The sequence below is a fragment of the Camponotus vicinus genome, unplaced genomic scaffold (genome assembly GCF_025532165.1).
Source record: "Camponotus vicinus isolate PSW18456_S1 unplaced genomic scaffold, iyCamVici1.0 SCAF_12, whole genome shotgun sequence".
NCBI lineage: Eukaryota > Metazoa > Arthropoda > Insecta > Hymenoptera > Formicidae > Camponotus > Camponotus vicinus.
In genome coordinates, this window is record NW_028141948.1 from 10,730,798 (window position 1) to 10,757,110 (window position 26,313).

Sequence of the window (26,313 nt, forward strand, 5' to 3'; positions counted from 1 at the left end):
ACAACTTTCTTTAGTTAGATTAAATACTTTTTTATATGCTTAAAATTAAATTAAAATATATGCTTTGAACTTATTGTGTCAGATAAACTATGCATATGTAAACTAAACGTACTAAATATGAAAATAACTAAAATGTGTGAAAATAACTATGGATTTACTTTATACTACGAAGTCTACATTATGCACACAATATCTTATTAATAGTTTCGCTTGCGTGATTTTCAACAACAAATTCGCGCCATGTGTCTAAGCTCAGATTTCATTATTGCGATATGCGAAATATTATACGAATGGGAATTACTGACAAATTTATTGGTATTAAAAAGTAACTTAGCATTTACTTTGACTACTTTAAAATATAGCTTTTAAACTATGTCTGCACATGTGTGCACATATTATTCACGGTCTAAGTAGTTATCAATTTTCGTTTATAGTTTGTAGGTCAAGGAGAGTATATATATATATATATATATAAGTTGTTTACGTTTCCTTTACAATATAATATGAGATACGGAAAGATTGCATCATCAAATGCAAATTTCCAACATGAAATCAAAATTTTACATTAGAAAAAGAATGAATTATATCTATTCTTATTATCAAAATATAAAATGAGAATCTTTAATATCAATATAAAAAAAAATATTAAAATAAATATTATTTAAATATAAATATATAAAAACGTAAAAGCGTGTATAAATGTAATGTCTGAATGTATTAATAAATATTAATTTTTTTAGATATTTATGTTGCAATCTAAATTTTGCATTATTCAATAATATAAAAAATAAATATTCCATTTTTTTTCAAATATTATTTAAAAATAAAATCGCAATTATAAAATAATATAATTTTATGATATAATATAATTACAGTAAGAGCGAAGTTTTTTCCAGGTTGATTGTGCTCTTCTCATTAGAGATTTTTCAGTCAAATTAGAAATGATTTTTCTGAGAAAATAAATAATTAAAATAACTATTCAGTTTTCAAATATTAATTTCGAATATTAACAAGTGAAAATACAGAATTTCTAGGATATTAAATTCTACGGATATTTAATTCTAATAAAGAAGATATTATCATATCTTTTAATTAATTCCAAATGAACTGTAATAAAATATCAATTTAATTTCTAAAAAAGTATATAATGAAAATTGAAAATTGAATGAGTACGATAAATTATAATCTTTTTGATATTTAAAAAAAATTCCTTTTAAATAAAAGCGATTAAAAAGATATCTGATTTAGATTGTGTTCTGGTTTTGTAATCATCGATTTTTCATGATTTATGATTGCATTGTCCACTTAAATCTACTTGAGATAGCAGAAAGTCATTGCGCAGGTCGGATTACAAAAAAGGTAAAAAATGTATAATACTACCGTCATCATACGCGCGATGCAACGAATGACACGTCAGATGTCGCGTTGCAAAACGTCAGGTAACTTCCGTCGCTTTTATATTGCGAAACAAGAACAAGTAACGATAATTTCTTATCATTATAAACAGCACATTCTTCACCACACAATGCGCGAACACGTGAACGTTTCTGTTATCGTAGCCAAGCTCGTAACTTCGCATTACGGTGATGAAGCATATAGCGCAATGCAATCGAAATGTCTGTGGATATCTTATCGAGATTGCTTAATTATCAATGATGATGCAATTTATTGTTATTTTGCATCAACTTCTTGTAGAAGTGCTAGGAACCATTTAATATTAATTTGCGACGCGCTTCAAGATATTGAATGACTATTGCATGATTGCTTGTGCACATACATCACATTGCGAAACAATAACTTACATCACATTTACACACATGTACTTTATACACATATACATACATACATACATACATACATACATATATATATATATATATATATATATATATATGTAAAAGATATTAACAGTAATTTAAATTTAATATCATATTATAAAATATTATATATTATAAAGATATTAACAATAATTTAAATTTAATATTATATAATAATAATAATAATAATAATAATAATAATAATAATAATTTATACGAGCAATGTCGTGTTGCAATAAAATTTCCAAATATTGAATTTTTATTTTTATTTAAAGTTGTATAAAAAAAGATTATTTAATTATTTTTATTAATGGTAAGATATTTAATATTAAAAATTGAAATCTTATAAAAATGTTGAATTATTTTTGTTAAATAGAAACTTTCAACTTTCATTAAAAGTTCACAAGTTTTTCATGAAATTTTATAGACATGTATCATATGTATACAGAAATTTATTTTTTGAATAGAAAATGTTTTTTAGAATGACAATTATTAATATATATTTTTATAATATTTTGTGATATAGTATAAATAAAAATATTCAATTATACATTACCATTAACATAATTTCATGAATATTTTCGTTTATATTTTTTGAGTAGATTCTGCTTCTTGCAAAAATGGAAGAAAAGATCTAATTGCCAATGCATATAATAATAATAATAATAATATGCCAGTGCACGTTTTTATAACTTATTACAGTAATGCACGTATTGCATTGTTATTGCTTGCATAGAATTGATTTCTGTGCTAAAGATTTTTTCGAACGGAAATTTCCATCACACGAGGACTAATGCCTACAATATGTTTTGTCTGAGTTATTAGCGGGAAATCTGCGTCTGCAAAGATATTGTACGTATATATATATATATTCTCGATGAGTAAGGAAAAGACAAAAGAATGTGATGTGGAATTAGCACGTCCGTATTACGTCTTTACAACAACATCAATTACATCATTTGATAATTATTTTTTAGAATAAAATAGTTAACCAATTAATACAAATCTAATTTTTTAAAATTATTTGTGACTGCATTTTTAAATCAATAAATAATAAAATATATAAAATTAGATTATGAATTATAAATGCATTAAACGTTATGCATAAAAAATTATGATAAATAAAGCTTTTGATAAAAAATTTTTTGTGCAATTAAGTTTAAGAATTATATATTTTATATTATATTATATTATTTAATATGTTTATATAAATATGGAAACACTACTTTTCAATACCGTATTGTATTCTATTACCAATAATAATTCAATCCTTAAATCTACTAGTTCTTAAAATTAATCAAATAAAATTGTAAACGAAATTATGAGTAGCTTTGAAACAACATTAATTAATGAATTATCATTCGTTGCTTACGTTTATTCAGAAAATATTTTTTCATATCATTTAAAAAAATAGATAACCATTCAGTAACCATTTGAATAGAAAAACGACAAATTAATTGTGTATTAATTGTCTGCTTAATTAAAAATTAATTTAAGAAAAAAAGCTAATAAAAGTTAAGTTAAGAAAAAAAGTTAATAAAAAATCTGAATTTTTATTTTAGAAAGAATTAATGATTGCGAAATCGTTATTATGGCTACGCTGATTACTCAGTAATCTCGAGCGGGTAAGCCTTTTGCCCGAGATTGCATCCGTTGGGTAGCTCACAGGAAGTTTATCAAGGTGCTGACGCCTACGTCTGTTTATCAAATCTCATTCTCGAGCGGGTTCATTCAGCGCGTATAGCTCCCACATCTAACATATATCATATCGCGAACTAATACCTACACAATTAAGTTTCATTGCACTTGCGTGGCGTCCTCCTCGTCCGGCTCATTCCTCGATGTACCCTATCGCACGAGTAATCCTCTGCATCCTTCCTGCACACATAGTATACTAAACACATTATAAATGTCTTATCTAATTCACTATATTTTCTAAAAGCACTTTCTCCTACACTTTATTTGTAGAAATAAGAAACATTTTTATCTTATTATTATTATAAATTTTTATAATTTTAATTACATTATGTGCACAATTTTATAATATATTTAGTGAAAATCATGATACCACGACATATGGTGGGAAAAATCTTGGTCGAACATAATTGTCATAATTGTGATTTAAGTCTCTAACTGCGTGTCTCCGAATAAACAAGGTCGGCCTTGGTGAAAGAGTGCCACTGCAGATTATATTCAGTTGTATGACTGTCATCACGAATCATTACAGACGATATGATGATAGATCTTTCTTAAATTTGACGTGAAAAAAAAAGATAAAAGAGAATATAAAATTATCTGATTAATCTGGGAAACTTGCATTTTTTTATCGCAAATATACATAGTTTAATTCATTTCGTTTATTATGTAAAACACATTATTAATATTAATTTACATATATTTGTATTTATATGTGTGTAATATTTTCTTTATTATAAAAATTGAAATTATTTAGTTGTTAATAAAAATATTGTAACGCGAGAAATTGTTCGTGATAGATTAAAAATAGATAATTGTAATTGTAAATTTTGTTTTCGAGCTAATTTTAAACGTTAACCATAACTCTAAGATATTTAATTTTAAAGCTTTTAGAACTGCGAAAAGTAGCAATTAAAATTTTAATAGCAGATAAATATGTTTTCGAAAATATTAATAATTTTAGTTATTATTAAAAAAACAGGTACTATATGATTCATTCACTATTAAAATTTACTTGTGCGGTATATCTTTTTATAGCTCTGAAAGTGTTAACTATCTTATAATCACTGTTAACATAACATAAAGTTCAATAGTTAAAAAACACAACACTAATTTACAAAATTACAATTATCTATCTTTAATGTATCACAAGTTATGTTTTGTCATGATACTTTTATTAAGAAATAAATAATTTCCTAATTAAGTATAAGTTAGATTAAAAACTATAAAAAAAAATTAGATTCGTGATATTAATAATTTATAGATCTAGAATTTAATAGTGACTCGATCACATCAGGTTTTAAATGCTATCAAATTGAAGAAGAGAAATGATTGGAAGATTATTTGGTTAAAATTATAATAAATTTTACGAAAAAGAAAGAGATTTTTTTCTGTATTTTTATATTCTGATATTTATACTATTTTTATATTATTTTGTATATCATTTATTTTATTTTATATTTTACTATTTATTCTCAATTAAATTTTAGAATCTCTATTTCGATTAAAAGAGTTTGCCAATGGGAATCGTTTCCGATGAAGGAAAAGGATAAAAGTTTTCTAGTTTACTTCTATTTTTATTTATACGCGCGTTTTTAGTTTCTTAGCTCATTCGCGTAGTCCAACATTAAAATTATGCATCAGATGCATCCACTGCAACAGTATTTAAAAAAGATACTCAGGTCGGTGGACTTTCTGAGTGGTATGAAATAGGGGCGTCGATCAATACATTTGTACGTGGTTACTATTTCTGATTCGTTACAGAGTTATTCATAGTGACTACCGTTTATTCGTGCATTAAATTGATTAACTCGCGCGAGGAGGATGGGCAGTATGCATGTAAATCGAGATGACTGCACACAATAGGGTGATTTCATTCTGTGTGGGAAGATATAAACGAGTTTTGTAATGATGCTCTCTGCAGCTGTTGATTAATTTAATACGTAAACATTAGTCTGCTTTAATAATACACCTACTAATATATTTATATTCGTAATAAATATTCCCTTTGTGTCTCCCTACTTGCGCCCAGAAAGTTTTGAAATTAAATTTATCGTAGATACATCTTTCTAGGAAATATCGAAGTTAGTTTTGTTTTCACAAGGATAACATCCTGCTTTGCAAATGTCAGTTATATTCAAACTGGTACCTGCTATACGCAGCTTCCATTTCTATTATGTAAAATGTCAAGTTATCGAGAATATAGATTAGCAGCATAAATGGAGAAAAGTTAGCATCAAAAAATTTGTGTGAAAATTTATAATCACCGCTATTTTACTGTGACACAATTTCCTATGATACATTTTACATATTTATTTCAATTTTTGCCTAATAATAGTTTATAATAGTTTATTTATATAATAGTTTCGAAAATATCTATCTAGATTAATTCCTTAAAAGTTGTGTATTTTTAAAAAGAATCGTTTTACTTTTGAAAACTATTTTTCAATTGGTATAAGATTTAGTGTCACACGATGATTTTAAATACATATAAAATTTCGAATCTTTTGGAATTTGAAGATTGCCAAACTTTTAAAGTCTCGGTGAATGCGTTCCTTAATATAAGTCTGCAAATATTGATAGATAGGTATATTTGTCAAGAAAATTTTATGGAATAAATTGGTAACGATGTCTTACCGATCTCTTGAGAAAGTTCGCGATAAACGCGAACTCGATTATTTCGTAACTCAGTTAACTGATGATAAGTTAAAAATGCCGCGAAAAATGCTTTGCAAATTTTTCTATTTTCCGCGCTCCAAGCTCGTTATATCCTTGTTTTCGATCTTCTTTTGGCGCCCGCCGACATCAATTATCTTATTATAACATTGCATCGTACACATATTACACATATTTACATCTTTGGGTTATCATCAAAGTTTATCACATTTACTGTGAGAAAGAAAAACTGCGAGAGGAGACAGATAAGCAGGAAATATATTTTTAGCATTAAGCTGCATTTTTCTAAAGCCAATTAATATTTTAATGTATTTTTTAATCTTAAAATATTAATTAATTTATAGAATTACACACACAAACACACACACATACACACACACACACATATATATTTCTAATATGCTTATTATGATAATATACGTTCCATTTGTATAAAAACTGATTTTAACTAATATACGAAATCGTGAAACAATTACTGCTTTTTATCCATTTTATTTAGTGCAAATGTTACATTTTTTCTGAAATTTGTATGCGGCAATAATAAGCATTTCCTTGACCAGAATTTCATTGCAAAATTGGACCGCAGAATTATTTGAAATTTTTATGTGCACCTGTTGGAAAAAATCATTAGTAATTTTAATTACTTTAATTCATTATTTTTATTATATTATGCACCAACGAGCGATCCGGTCAGTTCCATAAAAGCGTGCAAATTTGCAATTGATAATAATATGTTTGCTTGTTAGTGTAGTTCTTTCCGCTTTTTATTCAGAATCTTCATCGGACTCTTCTTTAGAGAATCCAAATAAAACTGAAGAGAATATTGCAATTTCAGTTCCAAATTATTGTGAGAAATGTTTTTTTTGTGTTATACCATTTTATTATATATAAATTAGAGATAGGAAATGGCTAATAAAAACTAAGCGTAATAAGTTGGTGCATCAAAATTGACTACAAATATTTTTTAATTATCTTGAATTTTTCGATCTTTTCTCTAGACCATCTTTAACAAAATCAAATGACAAAGAATTCGTCTCAATTTACAACCTTAGCTTTTGTTTAATTGTAAGTTTTCGATCTTTTCTCTAGACCATCTTTAACAAAATCAAATGACAAAAGAATTCGTCTCAATTTACAACCTTAGCTTTTGTCTAATTGTAAGTTTTCGATCTTTTCTCTAGACCATCTTTAACAAAATCAAATGACAAAGAATTCGTCTCAATTTACAACCTTAGCTTTTGTCTAATTGTAAGTTTTCCGATTTACTGACATTTTCTCGATATTTGTTCTTTGTCTCTTTTGTGGTCGCTTGCTTTCACTTTTACAATGTTCAATCTTATGGAATTTTTTTGTTTTTTTTAACAATTGGAATTTATGGGAAATTTAGCATAATGGAGATTAAAGTTTAAAATGCATGAATTTCTTTTTCGGCTTGATTTTACTTTCACTTTATTTCTACTGAAAGAAAGAAAATGTTCCAAAGAAAGGACCAAAATGTTCAAGATAATTAAAGAAATTTATGCGTCTTAACTTCAATCTTAACTTTCATAATAAGTTTCTTATTGATTTCAGTTAACGTTTTACCACATGCGTTTTTTCAATCTTTGTCATTTCTTTTGTGTTCATTCGCTTTTACATTTTCAATACATCTTATTTTATAGAATTTTCTTTGTCATTTTTTAACAATTGGAATTTGTAGTAAATGTACCGTAAAGCCGAGATTAAAAATCAAGACGAACAAATTTCTTTTTTTCAAGATGTTTTAAAGGAAAGATCGAAATATTCAAGATAAAAAGGATTAAAAAAATTTTAATCAATTTTGATGCATCGACTTATTGCGCTTGACTGCTTTACTAGTTTATCTATCTCAATTTTTATATTTATATATTAGAGTCTTTGCGTTTCGTTATGAATATATCGTGAAATAAATAAAATGGCAATATTTTATTTTTCATCAAAGATCTGCTATGTGTTTCATTAAGTAATATCTCGAAGAAACAGGAATATATTATATATGTAGGTGAAAGAAGCGCCTTTTTTTATAAGGGTAATTGATTTCCCTTTTATTACGATTCTCTAGTTTATTCCTTACATTAGCTCTTTTCTTTCGCCCGAAAAGGAAAAGGAAAGCTCTTCCTTTCGTCTGAAAAAGTAGACCAATTAAAGAAAGAGAGAAAAGTACATCTATGCACAAAGATATCTTTTAATCAAGTCCAAAGCACGTAACAAGTTTAAAAACAAAACTTAATCTCTATAATAAAAAAATGTTTCTTGTTATTAATATGAATTATATAGTAGAGATCTTTAATCATTTAATTCAATAAACTGCGACATAATAGAAGGAAAAAAATAAGACAAATGTTAAATGCACCCGAATCCCTTTTGGGATTATGCATGTCGTTAAGTTGTTCATTTAATTGTTAATTACAATTTCTAATATATAGAGAATCCTACTTTGAAATTTACAAAGAAGAGTATTATATTTAAAAAATGAAAATATATGACAAATGATTATCTACCTTCAAGAAAATATTAAAGAAAGATCAATTTTAAATTAATTAAAATCAGAAGAAATTTTATTATAAATATAAGTGAATATAAGTTGTTCAATCAAATTATTTTCTGTACTGTTAATACATATTAATTTTCTTCTGCTATTAAAATGCAAAATATCGCGTTCGCAACAAGTACCATTCGTTTATGGACATTTTGAGAATTTTCTATCTGTTATTACTATATTTCTTACATTTTACAATTTGTTATTAAAATAAGAATTATGTTGTTATTAATACTTTTATTTTTTAGTACTTTTTTCATCTTGTGCTCTATAGTAGTTAATCCTTATATTATTAACTAATAAATCAAATCAATTTGTATTATTGCATCCAATGTATCTGTTGTACTTAATAAATGCCGACTGGTATGAAATGACTGGTGTATGCTGTTAGCTGGTGCGAAAGGTAGGTAGATTGCAAATTCAACAGTACGCTTACAATGTACGGGATACTTTGGTATCTCTGAGGTAGGCATGTGTCTAAACGCGCGCGTTACCGCCGCATATATTTATAGCGACAGCCTCCTCTCTTTGCTACGAAAATAATCGCTTTTCCTGTTGTGTTCATGCTAGAAGTCACGTTTTTCCTCAGGTTGTACGCACTTGATGCTCACGCGATGCATTGCATCGTATCGCGCCTATCTGTTTTCCCGGGCTCGCTCGGCTTGTTGGCTAGAGATATTGGTGTTGTAGGAATTAAAATGTTATGTACCATGTTCAAACTCTGATTCATAGCAATGTTGCTATTTCTATGCTATTTTACGTCATTGTTATTTTCTATGTATTTGCAAAATTTATATATATAATATGACAAATCATTTTTTTATAATTTCTTAAATAAAAAATGGCACAATCTTTATTGTGAATTTATTCCTCAATCAATCGAGAATTAACTTCCATGAATAATAAATAGATGTAAAGTTAAAAAGTTAAAAGTTGTAATGCAATTAAAACGCAGTTATAAAATTAAGAAATATTCTTCTCTATTGGTCTACAACTTTTTTTATGGAAGAATTATTAATTAACATTTGAATTATAACATGCAAAATTAATTTCTTTTATTATTCAATTCAAAATGTAATTATTTTTTTACTAGAGTATTTTATATAATTATATTTGAAAAAATTAAATTACTCTTTCATTATTATATATATTTTAATTTTATTTTAATATTAAATTATTACAGAGACGATGAATTTCCTTTAGTAATATTGAGAAATTGTTGAGAAAAACTGCTTATAACCTATCTCTCAAAAATATTTCCAACATAAAAATTATTATCTCCACAAAGTTTTAATTTTCAGGGCTGCTTGATTTATTAACGCTTAATTTGATAGATTGTTTTTAGAATACGCTTTTAATTTATTACTACGCTATCGAATAGGCTCGATCTAACAATACATAAGCCGGATTAAAACTGGTTGAAACTATCGTGTGCCAAGGATACGAAGATTCAATGTAAACAGAATATGTTTTGCGCGAATTCGCAACATGGGTGCAAAAATAGTTTGCGTTAATCTATTCGCTGTCGCGTCTACAAGACGCCATCAAGCCTCCGTCACTAATTACATTCGGCACAGACTAACCATAAAAGTGATTTAGCCAATAAGACCAAGCTTGAGTTTAGCTATTGCGTACATCGTGCTATTACGTGATTTCAACAATAAGTAAACTTGATTCGTATCATGTATCACAAATTTATTTAACTATCAGCGGATATCAAAACCGTTTAGATTTCATAAAAATATTGCTGTAATTAATAATAAAATATAAAATAAAATGTTACATAATAAAAAATAAAATAAAACATTATAAAAATAAAATAAAATAGTATACGTAAAATATAATAATTTTCTTATGAATTTTTTATACAAAATGTAATGGTATAAATTAATGAAAAAAAATGTATGTGTTTATACTATATATAAGTGATTTTCTGTTAGAGATAATATTCTCAACATCCGTCAGGTGAAAGTACTATACATTATCTTTTGTATAAATTCTTTATCAAAATCTAAACAAAATTCATGGTCCTTTTACTACAATGTTAAGGCCTAATGATTTTTTTTAGCAGTTTTATTTTAGATTGTTAGCATACTCGATGACGCACTTTAAGAAACGTTAAAATGTACCATTTTAGATAAAATTTACTTGCGGGTTAGCACGCGCGTTAAGTCATCAATTTGGCAAAGAGATCTTGTCGTTTGTAAATGACAATGTGTGTATCATACATATCTCTTTGTGCATACATTCGTATTGTCGGAAATCATATTTCATGCCCAACTACATTACTTATAAATTCCACCTCTAAGTCATGCATTTAAAATAACATATGTTTGTATGGCATGTGCAGTAAAATCTTCTAAACATAGATTTAAATAAGAATTTTAATAATTAATATTTTTTTATTTAATATTCATTTTTATTTTCTATTTAATATTCTCATTTCTCAATCAAATACATTACTTCTTAAATTATTTAATCATTTCTTAAATTATTTCTATTTCTTAAATTATGTAATCATTTGAAACTTGATCACGTATCTTCCTTCATTTAAAATCAAATAATGCATCTCATATGAATATACCAATATAGGTATATATACTTTAAAGGCATCTCAATCGATATAAAATTATTGCACACATATACAAACTTTATGTAGAATGTCGTTTTAGGGCATTAAATGATATGACATATGATTTTAATGCGTTCATCGCGACTTTGACGAGTGTGCAGTGGTGAGCAAGTGAATATTTCGAAGAAGGTAAACTAATTTCTGCGAAATGCAAAATGTTAAAATTGCGTAGACGAAGATTATCAGAAGATATGATTCGTAATGTTACAAAAATTCCTTTTCTCTAGCTATAGCGTACAATTTGGACAATCGCCCGATGTCGCGACGCACGAACACGCTGTCAGCATGAACACGTGTCCGATTGACATATCCGTGCATATCTGAATAAAGCCATCAGAGATCCACTTCGTTATTTTTGGCGTGATGGCGTTGCGATGAACGGCGCCTAACGCCGTGACGCCGTGTCTCGGTTCTGCTGACAATCTCACGAGCGTTTTCGCCAACGTATCGCAACGCGCGATCGCTGCCAAATTACGAAGAGAGATATACATGCACGACACGGCGAGTCGCTCGTCGAGAAATAACGGATGCGTTCGCGTGGATGGAGCAATTGTTGGAGCTGCAAGGGCGAGCATCGTGGCTGGACTTTGACAAGCTGTTAGATAATACAAGAGCGCCTTTGTGTTTTACCCATAACAAACCAGCCAGAATTATCCCTTCATTGCGCGCTTTTGATAGCCTTCGGATATTTTATAAATGAAAATAAGAGATTTCGTAAACCAGCTGTTTTGTAATACGATGCGTAATTTTGTAGCACGATATTGCGCTGTTTTCATTCACGCAATGCAACTATTAATATCTTATCACAGCAGTTGCAAATGAGCGATAGAAATAAAATTTATAAACTAAAAGGAGTTTTTTTTAAGTCTTTTTATGCGTAATAAAAATCATTTTTCAAAGTTAACTTGACATAATTTATTTCTAAGTGTGAATATAGTTGTTAAACATATAGAAATTTGCTTATCAAGTAAGATTTTTTATAAGATATTTTTACGATATTAAATTATATAACAAATATATATATACTACAATTGATTTTATATCTTGTTTTATTTTATAGTGCACTGATCTATGTCGTACATAATATATACAGTATTGTGCATATTTTTTGTATCGGTTTTTTATTATTTTAATTCAAGAGATTTTTGATGAAATTTAAAAGACAGGAGAGGTTGGAACGCGCGATTTATCAAAAACGCATATTGTCCTTGTTATGTCAATATCATATTAACTGGGGTGTATTCGGATCAAGTGTCACGTAATGATTAGATATGATTATATATTCGGCGAATTAACGGAGTATAAAATAGGACGTTATAAGCGCACGATATGTAATTACATTACATGTGAATAATGAACGTTCGTTGCATGAAATTCCTTTTATTTTCTCTTGTGAAAATAATGCAATTATTTTATATTTGACAGGATTATGTAGAAATAGAAAAATTTGACTATATACATATATGGCGTTTTTTATTAAAACAAGGAGATAATACATTTTCGTCTAAGATATTCTAACTACAATAATAAAATTTTGTAATAAAAGATTATACTTGCATCGTGTTATCATGATGAGAAATTTCTCTTATTATGTGTATATATATATACACATAATAAGAGAAATTTCTCATCATGATAACACGATGCAAGTAAAATTACAAACATATCTCATTATATATATATATAATGAGATATGTTTGTAATTTTATATTTGTTATAATTATAAAATAATTATTTGAAATACTCGTGATATTTTTGAGATATTAATTGTTAAAATTAAAAGCATATTGCAGAGTAAATTTTTACTATACAATATTCTTAATGTCAACATATACATTTTGCAATAAACAAATTAAATTTATTCAAACTATTACACACAGTTAAAAAAACAGGGTCATCTTTCAATCAAATTCAAGTAAACTTTCGACATGTAATTTGAGACTTACAAAGATATTTGATATTGAAAAGAGTTTCCATATTTGAAATAAAATTTTAAAAGTTAAAAAAAGAACTTTCGCGCTAGAGAGCGACCACAGGAAAAAGCGATAAATCTGGGCTATTCAATACATACTTGGGTTTCTTCACATGTTACGTGCGTCACTGAATGCCATCGGTGTGATTCTGAATATATGCTTCGGCAATACTAACAATAAATCGGAGCTCACCATTTAATACATCATATTTCATTGACAATGATGTGTGTATATAGTGACCATCAGAGGAATAAGTTTCTTAAATAAGTCGTTTCTTTCGGATTTGTCGACAAATCTGGCAAATCTACTTCATATATCATGATTAAGACTGACCACTTTTATCTTACCTTATATATTTAGTTCTTAATCTTCAACAGATGGGATATCTGATGCATTGAATGAATAATTATATATATTTATATATATTTATAAAAAATAAAATATTTTTAAATATGTTATTAATATGATAAAAAATTTATATTATTTATTACATATTTGCTGAAATAATTAAAATACTGCATAAAACGAAGAAAGGAGCTTACTTAAATTTATATATATTTTTTTTTATTCATTATGTATTACAGTATCATTGCAATTTTAAAATTATCATTTTAAAAATTTCTATCTATTTTTATGAAGCTTTCCTAATTTAATTTAGCAGTCAAATAATTAATTTATCTACCGCGTATTCCGTTTTGCTAATAATTTCTACTACTTGGTACGTCACTTACCAAGAAAAAACTTTTCATTAGAAAGAAATTTGCCTGATTTTATGAAGCAATTATTATTACGCGGAATCATCAAGTATTATATCTATTCATTCCAATGCGTTTCGAACATTCAGCTAATTGAAATACATATGTAACAATTCGTCATCATAGTTTAGCGTAGCACATGTGCTGACGTAGAAATTAACATCGTCAATTCTCGTCCGATTATGACGCACCGAGCAGATCTATCTACCAAGAAAATCTATTATTTCGTTTAATGCCGGCATATATAAACTGAAATCTCATTTTAAACTTCTACTTACTACTTTTAACTTGCTGCAAGAAAGGTTGCTTACACTTTTACGACTTTTATTCAAAAGAGAGAAAGTTATATGAATATTTATAATACATATAATCGCATAAAATATGTAATATAAATATAAAAATTATTGCTTGAAGAAATTTATGGCCAAACTAATCTATATGTGATAAGTTGTAATCAGCTTCGGTTCTTCATAGTATAAGCGCGATTGATTAAATATTATATTACCAATTCCAAGCACTGATATAAAGATAAATTTTGCTACGCTGGCATTACCTCAGCAATACGTATCACGTCCGTATTAGATTGTATATAAAAGAAACTGACTTGAAATTCAAATATCTTAAATATCACGATATAAGAATTTCAATTGTAATACATATTAAAGATGCATATATATACAAGCGCATTTCAGCGTAATCAGATCATTTAAATTTAATTTCGATGCAAATTATAGATGAAAGTTTTATTCTGGAGTATATTAATTATTCAAAAATATTTTAATGTAGTAATAAATTTTTCTAAGAATAAGCGGAAGGAGGGCATTTAATTATGCAAATATCTCTATTTATAGTTAACTATTTCCTGTTATTTTTTTATTCCATTTTATATTCTCTTTTTTAATTACCTTCAGCATTTATATTATTTTCGAATCTCTTATATAATATATACTATGCCTATTACTTAAACTAGAGCTGGAAATATTTGAGATGTAATTGTCAAAATTATATGATCAGAAATACTGTGTGGGTAAAATTATTTAATTAGTCATACGATGATAAAAAATCAATATCTAATCTTTTTAATGTGTTATTGTTGCTTGACAGCCGAGCTTGACAGCTGCCACATCTCACTATTATTATAATACTGCAATTGACATCTTTGTCGATTAAATTCATATCGCCATGTTAATCATGTAACCGTAAAATGCGAATAATCCTATCGTCAAACGCTTTTGTCGCGACTAGAAGTAAACTTCGCTGATAATGATTAGATGAGGCGGCCCAGTGAAGCAGCATAATCGGCCTTGTAAACGAGGTCTGAGATTCTCAGCAAGGACGACACAGCTCCTTCATAGGCTCGTTTTGCTCTCATTCGATGCACCTATGCGGTGGATTCGCATGCTCAAGGGAAACCAGTATTAGCTGCGATTCGATGCACCGGTTCTCCAAACCGCTCTCGCACGTGCGCACCAATACTCGGCGATAATCGGTTATCGACAAGCTTTACGTTGCCTTACATGTTTGAGATTGTTGCCGATCACGAGGTGGAAATGTTCATTAATAGCTTGCTATTGCGTAGACGGCAATTATTCGATAATAAATTGCTTTAGAATCAAATCTTATCGACAAATCAAGATGCCAATATTAAATGTAGAGTAGTGTTTTAAATTAAACTCTCTTAAGAGATAAGCTATCTAAAATAACGATACTGTGCGTTTCCTTGTCGTTTGCAATTCTACTATGTATAAGATAATTCGCTTGTTTTAAAAAACGAATTCTTTAAAGCTTTTTCAGTAGTCTTTTCCCGACAAGATAAAATTTTATACGACGACAAGGATGTTTTAATACATCAGCACTCGCGTAATTTTACTGAAAAGTCGCAATTCGAATAAGACACGCAAGGGTAACCATTTTAGGAAGGCTGCTACTTGATGCTGGAGAAAGTCCGAAAACCTAGTTTAAAGCAGTTTGTCCATTTCCCGGTTACGGTCTCGCGCGATATATCTTTCCCATCCATGCGAATTACTTCGAGGAGCCCGGGATGTGGATCGGCGGAAATCGCGACGGAAGGGCTGTGGATGCGTAACGAGAGATTCGCGCTCCTTGAAGCCGGCTTGTACGCTTCCGTCATCATTTTCGTCGCAGAATTGCGCTGCGTGAAATATGAACCCATTGTGAATGAGAGCGCCAGGTCGTCTTTCCGCGCGCCGCGCCGTCACCCTTGTCCTTCTCTTCCTATCGCATCTACGCTGTACTCGAGTGACACTGAAAGCGCGGATGCAGAGAGCAACTCTGGCGAACCGAAATCAATACCACGCTGGCCTACTACGCCGTGGCCTTCTTTACAGTTAAATCCTTTTGCCGTCGTGCCGTGTCTAATGCGAACGTCGCTGTGTATGTGATTCTATTAGTATCGAACGTATTTAAATATTAAAAGCGCAATAAAGAAAGAGCGTAATTGTACCGAGTGCCAGGCGCAAGCGTTTCAACACATGCACACATCCTATATTTTTAAAGAAATATAAATCTTTAATTATTAAGCATTGTATACCTGAAATAATTGATTTAAAAAATATGACGAATTTAAAATTTTTGTATTTTGTTTTTTATTTTGTAAAAAAATATAATTTTTTTTCGGAGACAAGTGGCCAGAAGTTTTAAAATTAATTGCCAGGATATTTCATTTTAATATTTTTTGACGTAAAATAATATATATAATTTTTATATATATAATATTTTATATATAATTTTTATATATTTTAAATCTGCAAACACATACACACGATGTTCTGTTATTTTTAGTACACTGGAGAATCTTTGCACTAGAAAAATAATGCGCATATTTGCTGCATCAGATCGATATTCCAATTTCTTACGACGGATTGTCTCGTTCTTAGTACGTATTTACCTGCTTGGAAATGGATATAAGGAAGACCGCATGATGCGCGCATATTAGGACTGTATATATGTATATATGCAACGGTTATTATCCTTTACCGCGTTATCGATCTCGCTCAAATAGTTGGCTCCGCGCGCGAACGACGCAATTGCAGGAGCGTCGACGCGACGTCTCGGCGCCCAGGTTGTGACAGGTAACGTCAACTTCCTTTACGTTTCCAAGATTAACATTGAGAGTCGTGTCTTGCCAGGTTCTTCGTGTCATGGCAATGTGTCCTGGGAATTGCAACTTTATCCATCCGCATTGTTTAAAGATTGTCCAGTAAGGGTTGTCTTGCTAAAAATATCTCCCTTTTCGACGATGGCCTGAAAAATATATTTTTTCACGATAATTGCATCGAAAATATATCGTCCAAGTGTTTGTAACATTTCGTTGCAATGTTATACGATTAGCTGGAGTATTATTTTATGCGAGTCGAGAGAGGATAAGTTTCACACTTATGCTCGTTGTCCACGACGATCCTCTGCTTATGTATTATAGCTCGTATATCTTTGAGAAGTAGGTCGACCGGAACGATATTTTCGTGCGGGTTTGGCAGAAAGATGCATTTTATGCGGCGTCACTTAATTCTAATCGATTGTACCGTGCACTACACGTTCAATCAATAACTGTCATAACATAAAAAAATCAGAAAGAGAAATTAAAAAACTGAATATTTTTTTTATATTGAGCATTTTTTAAACATTAATATATAATTTTCGCTGCGGTAACTGGTCTGAAAAATTTATTAAAAATCATTTCCGAAGTTTCATCGTAAATCATATGATATGCACACATCAGCAAAAATTATTAATAAACTTTAAAGCGTTCTTTAAATACGATGGTAAGCAATTGTAATAATAAACAGTGTCATAAAACGCCGAGTCTACATATTTAAATTAAAGCAAAACTGTCATGTGCGCATTTTTATATTTTTAGCGTGTTTATATTTACTTTTTATATTTCAGCGATTTTGGCATTTAGCGATTTTAGTCGATGTTAATGCCAAGGCAATTTATGCGATGATGCTATATGTCACTGGCTTGTTATTAGTCAATTATCTTATGCAATTAACAATGAAAGTTTAATGTGTTCACATCGTAGTGCTATTTCTCGCTCCAGAAAATTTTCCGTGTAAAATTTTCGATATAAAACTATGACATTTCTATGTTCTTTATATATTTTTTATATCATAATAATACTTCAAAATATATATTACATTTTTATGTATTAAAAAAATTCATTATATATTCGCACAATTCTATATAATCTCATGGAACTATAAATCTCTTCATTAATTATTTTAATTAATAATTAATAAGTATAGATATATAAGTATATTTAAATTATATTTAAATTAAGAATTCACATCAGAAGAATTAAATTATGTATGGAACTGATCAAAATTGCTTTATAACCAGCAAATTGAAATGTTAAAAGCTTGAAGCAAGTTTAAATGTAACAGTCATTCTTTTTAAATAATCTTTAGCGTAATAGTTCTTTCCTTGAAAAAAATTAAATTATCATTTTTTAATTATGGTTAATAATAATCTCTATGAAATCAAAAGAAATATTTTATTCATCATAGTTCAAACAACTCTTCTGCTGATGGAATGATTTAATAGTGTAAGTCTTTTGTGTGTGCAACGTTTGATTTTATATTTATACGAAAAACTTCTCTATGCAAAACAGTTAAAATTAGAGAAAGAGTGAACAATTTTCATTCCGCTGCTTTTGGTTTTAGATATTTCGCATAAGTTACACGCAAATAATGTGTCTAGCATCCGAATGTGCTCCGGCAGGCAACGTAATCGCTACGGGACACAGTGCATCAGGATCCACCCCGATCTCGTGATTATCGCCGCGCTTGGAGAACCGGCTACAGCTGATTCGCGCAGATCCACGTGGATGCCGATCGGCCACGTGGTTGTCCGGTGATGACGACCGGCATATACCAATTAGCTTGATGACATCTGTGAATGATTTCAAGCTCTTCCACACAATTTCAAAGGCGGCCTGTGTTACCGACGCCAACGAATATGCCAGCTCGTACGATAAAATGACCGGCGCCTTTCGCTCTCTGGAAAGACACCCTTTCACGGGCCGTGTTTTATCGTATAGACCCGTGCTTTCGAGTTCTGCCTGCGCTCGTATATGAGAGACGTAGTCGCCTATGCCCATGTGGGCCTGAACGCATGTAAACAAATACCACGTGACTCATTTAAATGCATCCTGTATCGTATCAGAAAAAATAAAAAAATGCCTTGTTATTCGTTCTTTTTATACATACATAATCTTAAAAGAAAGACAAAGAAATATATTTATATGTATATGCGAACGTACATGCATGCCCCTAGAGAAAATCATTTCCCAAAGTTTATTTGTTTAGGTTTACAATAAAAAAATGATGACATTTATAACTGAACTAATAACTTAATAATATGAGGAGAGCCATTAAATGAATATAAAGATATTCACACAGAGATTGAAATTTGCATGTACAGTGATAGTCACATACAGTGATATATAAATTTTGACATTTAAAAAACCTGTACTTCGTAAAATATATTTGCTGCATATTTGTATAAAATTAAAACATTGTGTTTCAGTACAATGTATTTTATATCACGTACGTTATGTCGGGAAACTGCTGCGTGTTTTATATCAGTAATTTAAATAATCATCACATTTTTGTTGGAAATTAAATCTATTTCATTCTGTATCTTATACAGTTTGCTTTCAAAATCGATAATTTTTTTGTATGTATTTTGTTTTACTTTTTAAGTACGCAAATTCAAGAATAAAAATCTCTAAATTTAGATATTAAAAATAATTTAATGTGTGTGTGTGTGTGACGCGTTTTTGTATACTTTTTAAAATACTCTATTCAAAAAAATTTAAATTAAAAATATTAAAAATTTAAATTATATATGATGAAATTTCTAATATAAATTATTTATAACAAAATATTTGTCGCAAAATTTAGTTCTTTTGTGGCTCCCCAATGTTTTAATGAATTTTTTAAAAAACCTAAACACACATGTTCCGAATTTTTATGATCTGTAAATGAAAAAAAAAACCTATAATAGAAAATATATCATAAGATATCATATAAATGAAATATTATCTTTAATGAGTAATAAAATTTTTCTATAAATATAGCAAACAAAATTCATTACGACTTCGAAATATAGAAATATATTTTAGATGACCTAGTGATTGTATAGTTTATTAAGACTATAAAGATTCGCAAAAAAATCAAGAACTGCACGTCCGTGAATTACCATTCTTTGTTTGCCAACGGAGGCCAAGTATTGCAGAAATGCGCGAATAATAAGGCATGACGAACGTCGAGTCGCCGTTTTTTGTGCCAACGCATATGAAAAGCGCGTAAAATCACATTTTTCGCGACACAGGAATTCGCGATATAAAGTCGCTGCTTAAAAATAGCGGGATTTTAATCGTTCGATGAGTCCCTTCCTAATGGCTCAACAATCCTGATTCCAAGATGTGTGAATCGAACTGTTGGTGTACAAAGTTTATATTCGATTGCCATATCACGTGTCTTTACGCGGAAACGTCGATAAGCATTGCATTACCGCGTATACGTTTTGCACATGTATTTGTATGCATATGCATGCGCATGCAATAGTGTGCAAGCGGCTATAAGAATATTGGCGCCAGACTGCTGCATATCGCGATATTTCCTGTCGCAATATGGTCACGATTTTTCTGATATTTTATCTCAAGTTTTTTATCAGAGAAAACCTATTCGTGTTTTATTTTTTTAATGATATATATTGATTAGGCGTATATAACGATTTGATTCTTCGTTTAATTACGTCGAGATATTTAATTTTAAAATTCATTTTTTAATCATAAAATTATTGTGTAATTGTAATTTTATAAAGAGAAATTATTTTATTAAACTTGCAATTATTTTACTATGTATGTGTGTTATAAAAATAATTTTGCATCTTAAAGATGCATCTGAACATCTTATTGCGCAATTTTGTAGTCATGCGATTTTTGAAATATCTAACGTGATTATATTTTTAAAATGTAAAATTCTTTTACACATTTATAAGAATTAATAATTTGTCTAAGATAATTAATGTAAAATTAAAATAAAAATTAAATATTTATCATACGCAAAAAGTTCAAAAGTTGCGTGTGTTTGATAATTCATTCGTCATATTCTTATGATACTTATAAACGGCGCTACATTTGTTAGGTAACAAGCAAAACTCGATATAATTGCTATCTCCGTTTAAATTATACGGATGTTATATCATTCGTGTTGTGTTATGGCATCTTTCATCTCGCAATATTGCGCGGTTACGGAAATTCTATTAACGAAACACACCAAATGTAAATAGCTAAAAATTCTCTCTTTCTCTTCTCACGCAATCTTTACCTTCTTTTAAAATATTAAATGAACATTACCCTTTTTAAACTAAATTATAATTGTTTGAAATAATTAATTATGCAAATATCGTATCTCTCCATTAGTTAAATAGTATCCATATCATTTTATTTACATTAGTTAAATAGTATCGTATCGATTTGTTTTATATAAATTTTTACTTTATATTTCTATTTCTTATATTTAAACTTTTCTTTTGTATTTCTAATTTTTAATATGTGTAGAAATTCTATGTATATATCAGACTTTTGTATGTGTTCATAATTATATGATAAGTAAGTAATTGACACTTTGAGTTAAATGCTTTGTACATAATTGCGAGAATGACGAAGGCGATATTAGAATGACGTCTTTGTGGAGACAATCCACTCACTTATGTTTTAATTGTCCCATATTTGTATAATTGAAGGCTGACGGGCATATATAATATCTTGTATAATATGGCATAGGAATAATAATTAAATTTTTTTTCCTCAAAGCAGACTGCATAATTTTTACATACGAATAAATTTTGATAAATAAGCGAATATATTTTATAGAAATAAATTGTTTAAAAAAATTATCTATTTATGCTGCATATATATCTCTCTATTATAAGTCAATTTCTTAATATTTAATGTACCTCGATGTTAGATAGGATTATATTCACCTCACTTTACAGGAATACGAGGAATGGATTGAAAGAAGAGGAGATGTCTTCAAAAGCAGTTATTTAAAGATTCTCTCTGCAGATTGTCCCATATGACTGCTTACTCTGTTGGTTAGTCATCGTTCCTTTGCTGATCGTAAGAGTATTCCTGCACAGGAGGCTGTGCCGCATCGAAGCGGAGAAATCTTGCCTCTTAAGTTCACTTGTACGAATAGAATGTTCTCATGGCTCAGCTTTACATCGTCGCATTCTTACAGTAGCCGCGTGAATCATTTAAATGGATTTCCGTCGTTAACATGACGTTATCTTTTTCTTGCCATTTTACGATTCACCTCTCAATTCTTTACAGGTTTACAATAATTAAAGATGTCTATGTCTGAGTTTTTGTCTCGCTTCTTTCTTTTTTAAGAAACTTTTGCTTATATTTTAGAATAACGAGATATTCAGTTTGCTATTGCAAAAATAAGTTTCAATTCGCGTTAATGAATATCATTGATATGCTTCCAAGCTTTATGAAATATTATATTACATTTGTGAAAGGATTTTTTTGACGTAATGAGTTGTGTAAAACAATTCTTATTGATCTATATTTGTATCGATTTTTATTTTCTTCGTCAGATGAATGAATAAATAAATTGATTTTTAATGTTCACTCAACGGACTCGCGGATTTGTAACATGACACCGTCATTCTCTCCGTTTCTATTACACCGGCCTGTATTTGCGCGCTATCTAAAACAGCCGCGGCAACGGCTGCCAAGTATTTCGCGAGTTTAAAAAGAACGAAGCCTAATTTCTCTCTCACTATTGATCTTTCTACATTTCGTTCACCTAAATATTCACGAAACTATGGTGTTCTATTTGACGTCTTAACCGACGTAGATACGTATCGCGCGACAATTGCTGATTAGTATGTATAAACAGTAAACAGCGTTGGCGCCTGTCAGGCGATTTGTTAACCTCCGCGACCTTTATACTGCAATTAATAACAAGCTACTAGCTGTCATTCGTTTTGAAAAGTTATGCGCATAAGACGGTAGGATCAATAGATGGATCCGTAGATATACACCTTCTGCAACTTGAAACGAGAGACGAAGTTCGTTTGCAAATATATAGCGAGGTGTATTCTAAAATTAATTCGATGCTTCCACGTGAATCTTGGAACATGCGACATGATGTTAAACGAAACCCTAAGGAGCGTTTCTCATATTACCGAACGTTTTGAAAACTATTCTTTTCAAACACTGAAAACTTTTCTAGCTTGATCTTTACATAGAAAGATAATATAATTACACGTACATAGATAGAAATAGAACAAATTAAATTTATAACATTGATACATTCTCAAAAGTTATATACATTTAAAAAATTTAATTGACTTGTACTTTTACTCTAATACTTGGTGGAATTTCTACTAAATTGTTATGCTCTGATTTCAATCGTTCTCATTCATTGGAGAGGAAAAATATAATTATATATTTCGGTTAATTATACTTCTAGTTTTAATTATACTATAGTTTTTGCCTAATGTTCAATTAAATTTTCTCTTACAGCTTTTAGTAATGTATATAATATAATATAAATTAATACTTTTTGAAAAATGAACAACTGGATAATAATTTTTGAAAAATGAGTAATTTGGAAAGCAAAACGACGATCGATTATTTGGGAACAACTCGAAAGAAGCTAATTCAATCATAAACAAAAAATATGTTTTTCATTTCCTTCCTGGAAAGTAGAGGCCTTTGAAAAGTAATTATTTGTAAATTCTTGTTCAACTACAACCTGGACCCAATTGAATTCGCGTTGGCACTGACAGTCCACCAACGCAACCTTACCTGAAAATCATCATAGGAGAAGATTCACCGGAGATTACTCAGGACAGCCTTCGGCTGCTAGATGCGAAAGGCCCTGTGAGCTATTTCCACGTTCTCTAGCCGGTCTATGCGGCACGGGGAGGGACGATAAAGCAAGTATTTGGCACATCGATCGACGGTTTAACGTATCGGCTGCCAAAAAATACATCGCCGATCCCGCCGTGTACGGTAACGTTGCATCACGTCAAAATAATGTGCTCGTCGGTCATGCCTCGTGTGAGTGCTCGATCTGTCTCTTCCTAGCATGAAAAACCGCGGGTGGCTCGTCAAATTTACCGATCTCGACCAGAGACCGATTCCTGGCGGTGACGTCGAGATGGTGCTGAAATCGATTCGATATATTTGAGTAAAGTCGAGATTATCGCTAGACTTGTATAATATTGTTACGCAAGACATCCGTTTGTTGTTTCATCGACCGACGAGTAGACTATTCGCTACATAATATAATGTTACTTTTACATTAAATTCTAATTTACTCTCTATACACATTTATATTGATAATCAATCAATAATTACTATATAAGAAACTTACATTGATACATTTTGATTCCATTTGTAATATGAAAATTTTGGCAATTCAAATATAAATACTTCCAAGCGGTGCAAGTAGAATTTGAGAGGTATCTTAAAAGATACAGCTTTTACAATTGCAACGAATAAAGCTTCACGAGCCATTTCAATGTAATCGAATAAGTCGTAGCTATTGTTTTCTCTTTCTTTCCGACATGAGATCCTATAGAGAACCGCGGTTTAATCGAAAATTTAAATCTTCTAGCGGGGATTCTCTGGAGGCAAGAAGCCATAATGATGCGCATTGTCAGTCGTAGCTGAAACACCCTGTAATCCGGATAACCGTCGTGCGGCGCGTGTTATAGCACGGAGAGAGTATTGACCGTCCCAGCGGGCACAGTGGAAATTTCCACTGCCCTACCCCAAGACTCACGGTAACCGCAATCTACACACACTTTCCGACTTGTATGATCTGTATGTGTGCGTATGGCTGCGCCCTAACGTCTGCCGACGAATGTAAAGGCTGTCTCTGAGGCGACGATCTTTTTATGCGTCCGTTAGGCAGCGGTTGGCAGTCTTTGAAAATTCCGTTTCGACGAGTTAACTCGATGATCCCAGTCTATCGATCCGGCTGCATCGTTTCATTGGGTGTCAGCCCAGCGATAGGGAATTCTTGGAATGTTCTGAAATACACAAATGTCCGATAGGAAATTCCAGTTGGCTGCGAGACCAATAATGCTATCGCGTCGCTTTGATTACATTCGTTATTATTGATTTTTCTTTTTTTTTGACGTTTCAAATCAATTTCTTATTTTTCCTTTATTAATATTAAATAAAGAAATTGCCGTCCCAAAAATCGTTTAATTTATACGACATATTTTTATATAGATTAAAATAAATATATTGGAGATAATTTTAAAGAGATATTTAAAGAGACTCTTAAGACATAGTGATTGTAGAATTTAAGTTATATCGTTAGCAGATTTATAAGATTATATTAGAATCGTTAAAATTAATTAGAATAAATTACATATTGGCTTATTTATTGAAATCATCATGTTCGTTTCCGAGATAAATCATCGATCGATTGAAATACGATCGAGACATCGCTCAAGGTGACGGAACGATCGAAATTTGCGCGTCTTCAAGGTTCTTTATTGTTCGCTCGAGCGACGCAGTCGCTTTGCGAGCCATGAGAACCACTGGCAGGTATGCGAGAGCCCCGCGTACCCGAGAAGGTATTAAAGACGAGGCGGCACGAATTGAATCTGAACGGCGGGCTATCTGACCTTGAGAGGAAAACCGATGGAATGCAATATATATACGCGCCTGGCTGTCCCCGCGGCTTTCTTTTTCGGCCGCGATGGCGGTAAATGGCAAGTGGCAGACGGAGAGAACGCGAAGGAGACACGCTCGCGACGGCGACAGAGTAGCCCCGGGCCTCACCGACTCTTACCTTGTCTATTTTTAGCCCGGCGCCGTCCTTCGCTTTTACGTAACAACATAAAGAGCATAATATACTGCGCGTTGCGATCTAATCGGATCATCGTAGGCGTGTTCCTGCCACGTTGCTCTCTGCGTCGATTATCGTTGCATACCTTGATGCTGATGTTAATATGCGACGATACGCGCCGATGAAGGATTCCATCGCGCCGTTTTTGGCGATGGATCACACCTTGCCAATTTGCGACCGCCATTTCCGCGTAGACACGGGAAGAATCCATCGTTGCCGATTTTGCGCTGGACCTGTCATCTATCGTGAGATGGTTGGTAACTGAGCACGTGTCGGTCGATAAAAATGGAGAGCTC

The 26,313-nt window shown here is 30.5% G+C and overlaps 1 protein-coding gene across 12 annotated transcripts; it reads right to left on the bottom strand.

Moving 5' to 3' along the window:
- Window positions 1-2,412: 2,412 nt before the first annotated feature.
- Window positions 2,413-26,301, bottom strand: LOC145962824 (uncharacterized). 12 transcript variants are annotated; one of them, XR_014435986.1, is made up of 5 exons: window positions 26,103-26,245; window positions 24,527-25,187; window positions 22,119-24,316; window positions 3,604-3,695; window positions 2,413-2,656 (listed from the first exon to the last, which is right to left on the bottom strand). XR_014435986.1 is itself a non-coding variant. In XM_083084188.1 (4 exons), the coding sequence occupies exons 1-2, from the start codon at window positions 26,226-26,228 to the stop codon at window positions 25,156-25,158; spliced, it is 300 nt and encodes a 99-aa protein (XP_082940314.1). In that variant the 5' UTR covers window positions 26,229-26,301; the 3' UTR covers window positions 13,866-17,672; window positions 22,119-24,316; window positions 24,527-25,155. The 12 variants fall into 12 exon arrangements, 5 of the variants coding, with proteins under 5 accessions (XP_082940314.1, XP_082940310.1, XP_082940309.1 ...); XR_014435982.1 differs by lacking the exons at window positions 2,413-2,656; window positions 3,604-3,695 and adding exons at window positions 13,866-17,369; window positions 17,502-17,672; XR_014435981.1 differs by lacking the exons at window positions 2,413-2,656; window positions 3,604-3,695 and adding exons at window positions 13,866-17,369; window positions 17,451-17,672.
- Window positions 26,302-26,313: the final 12 nt, after the last annotated feature.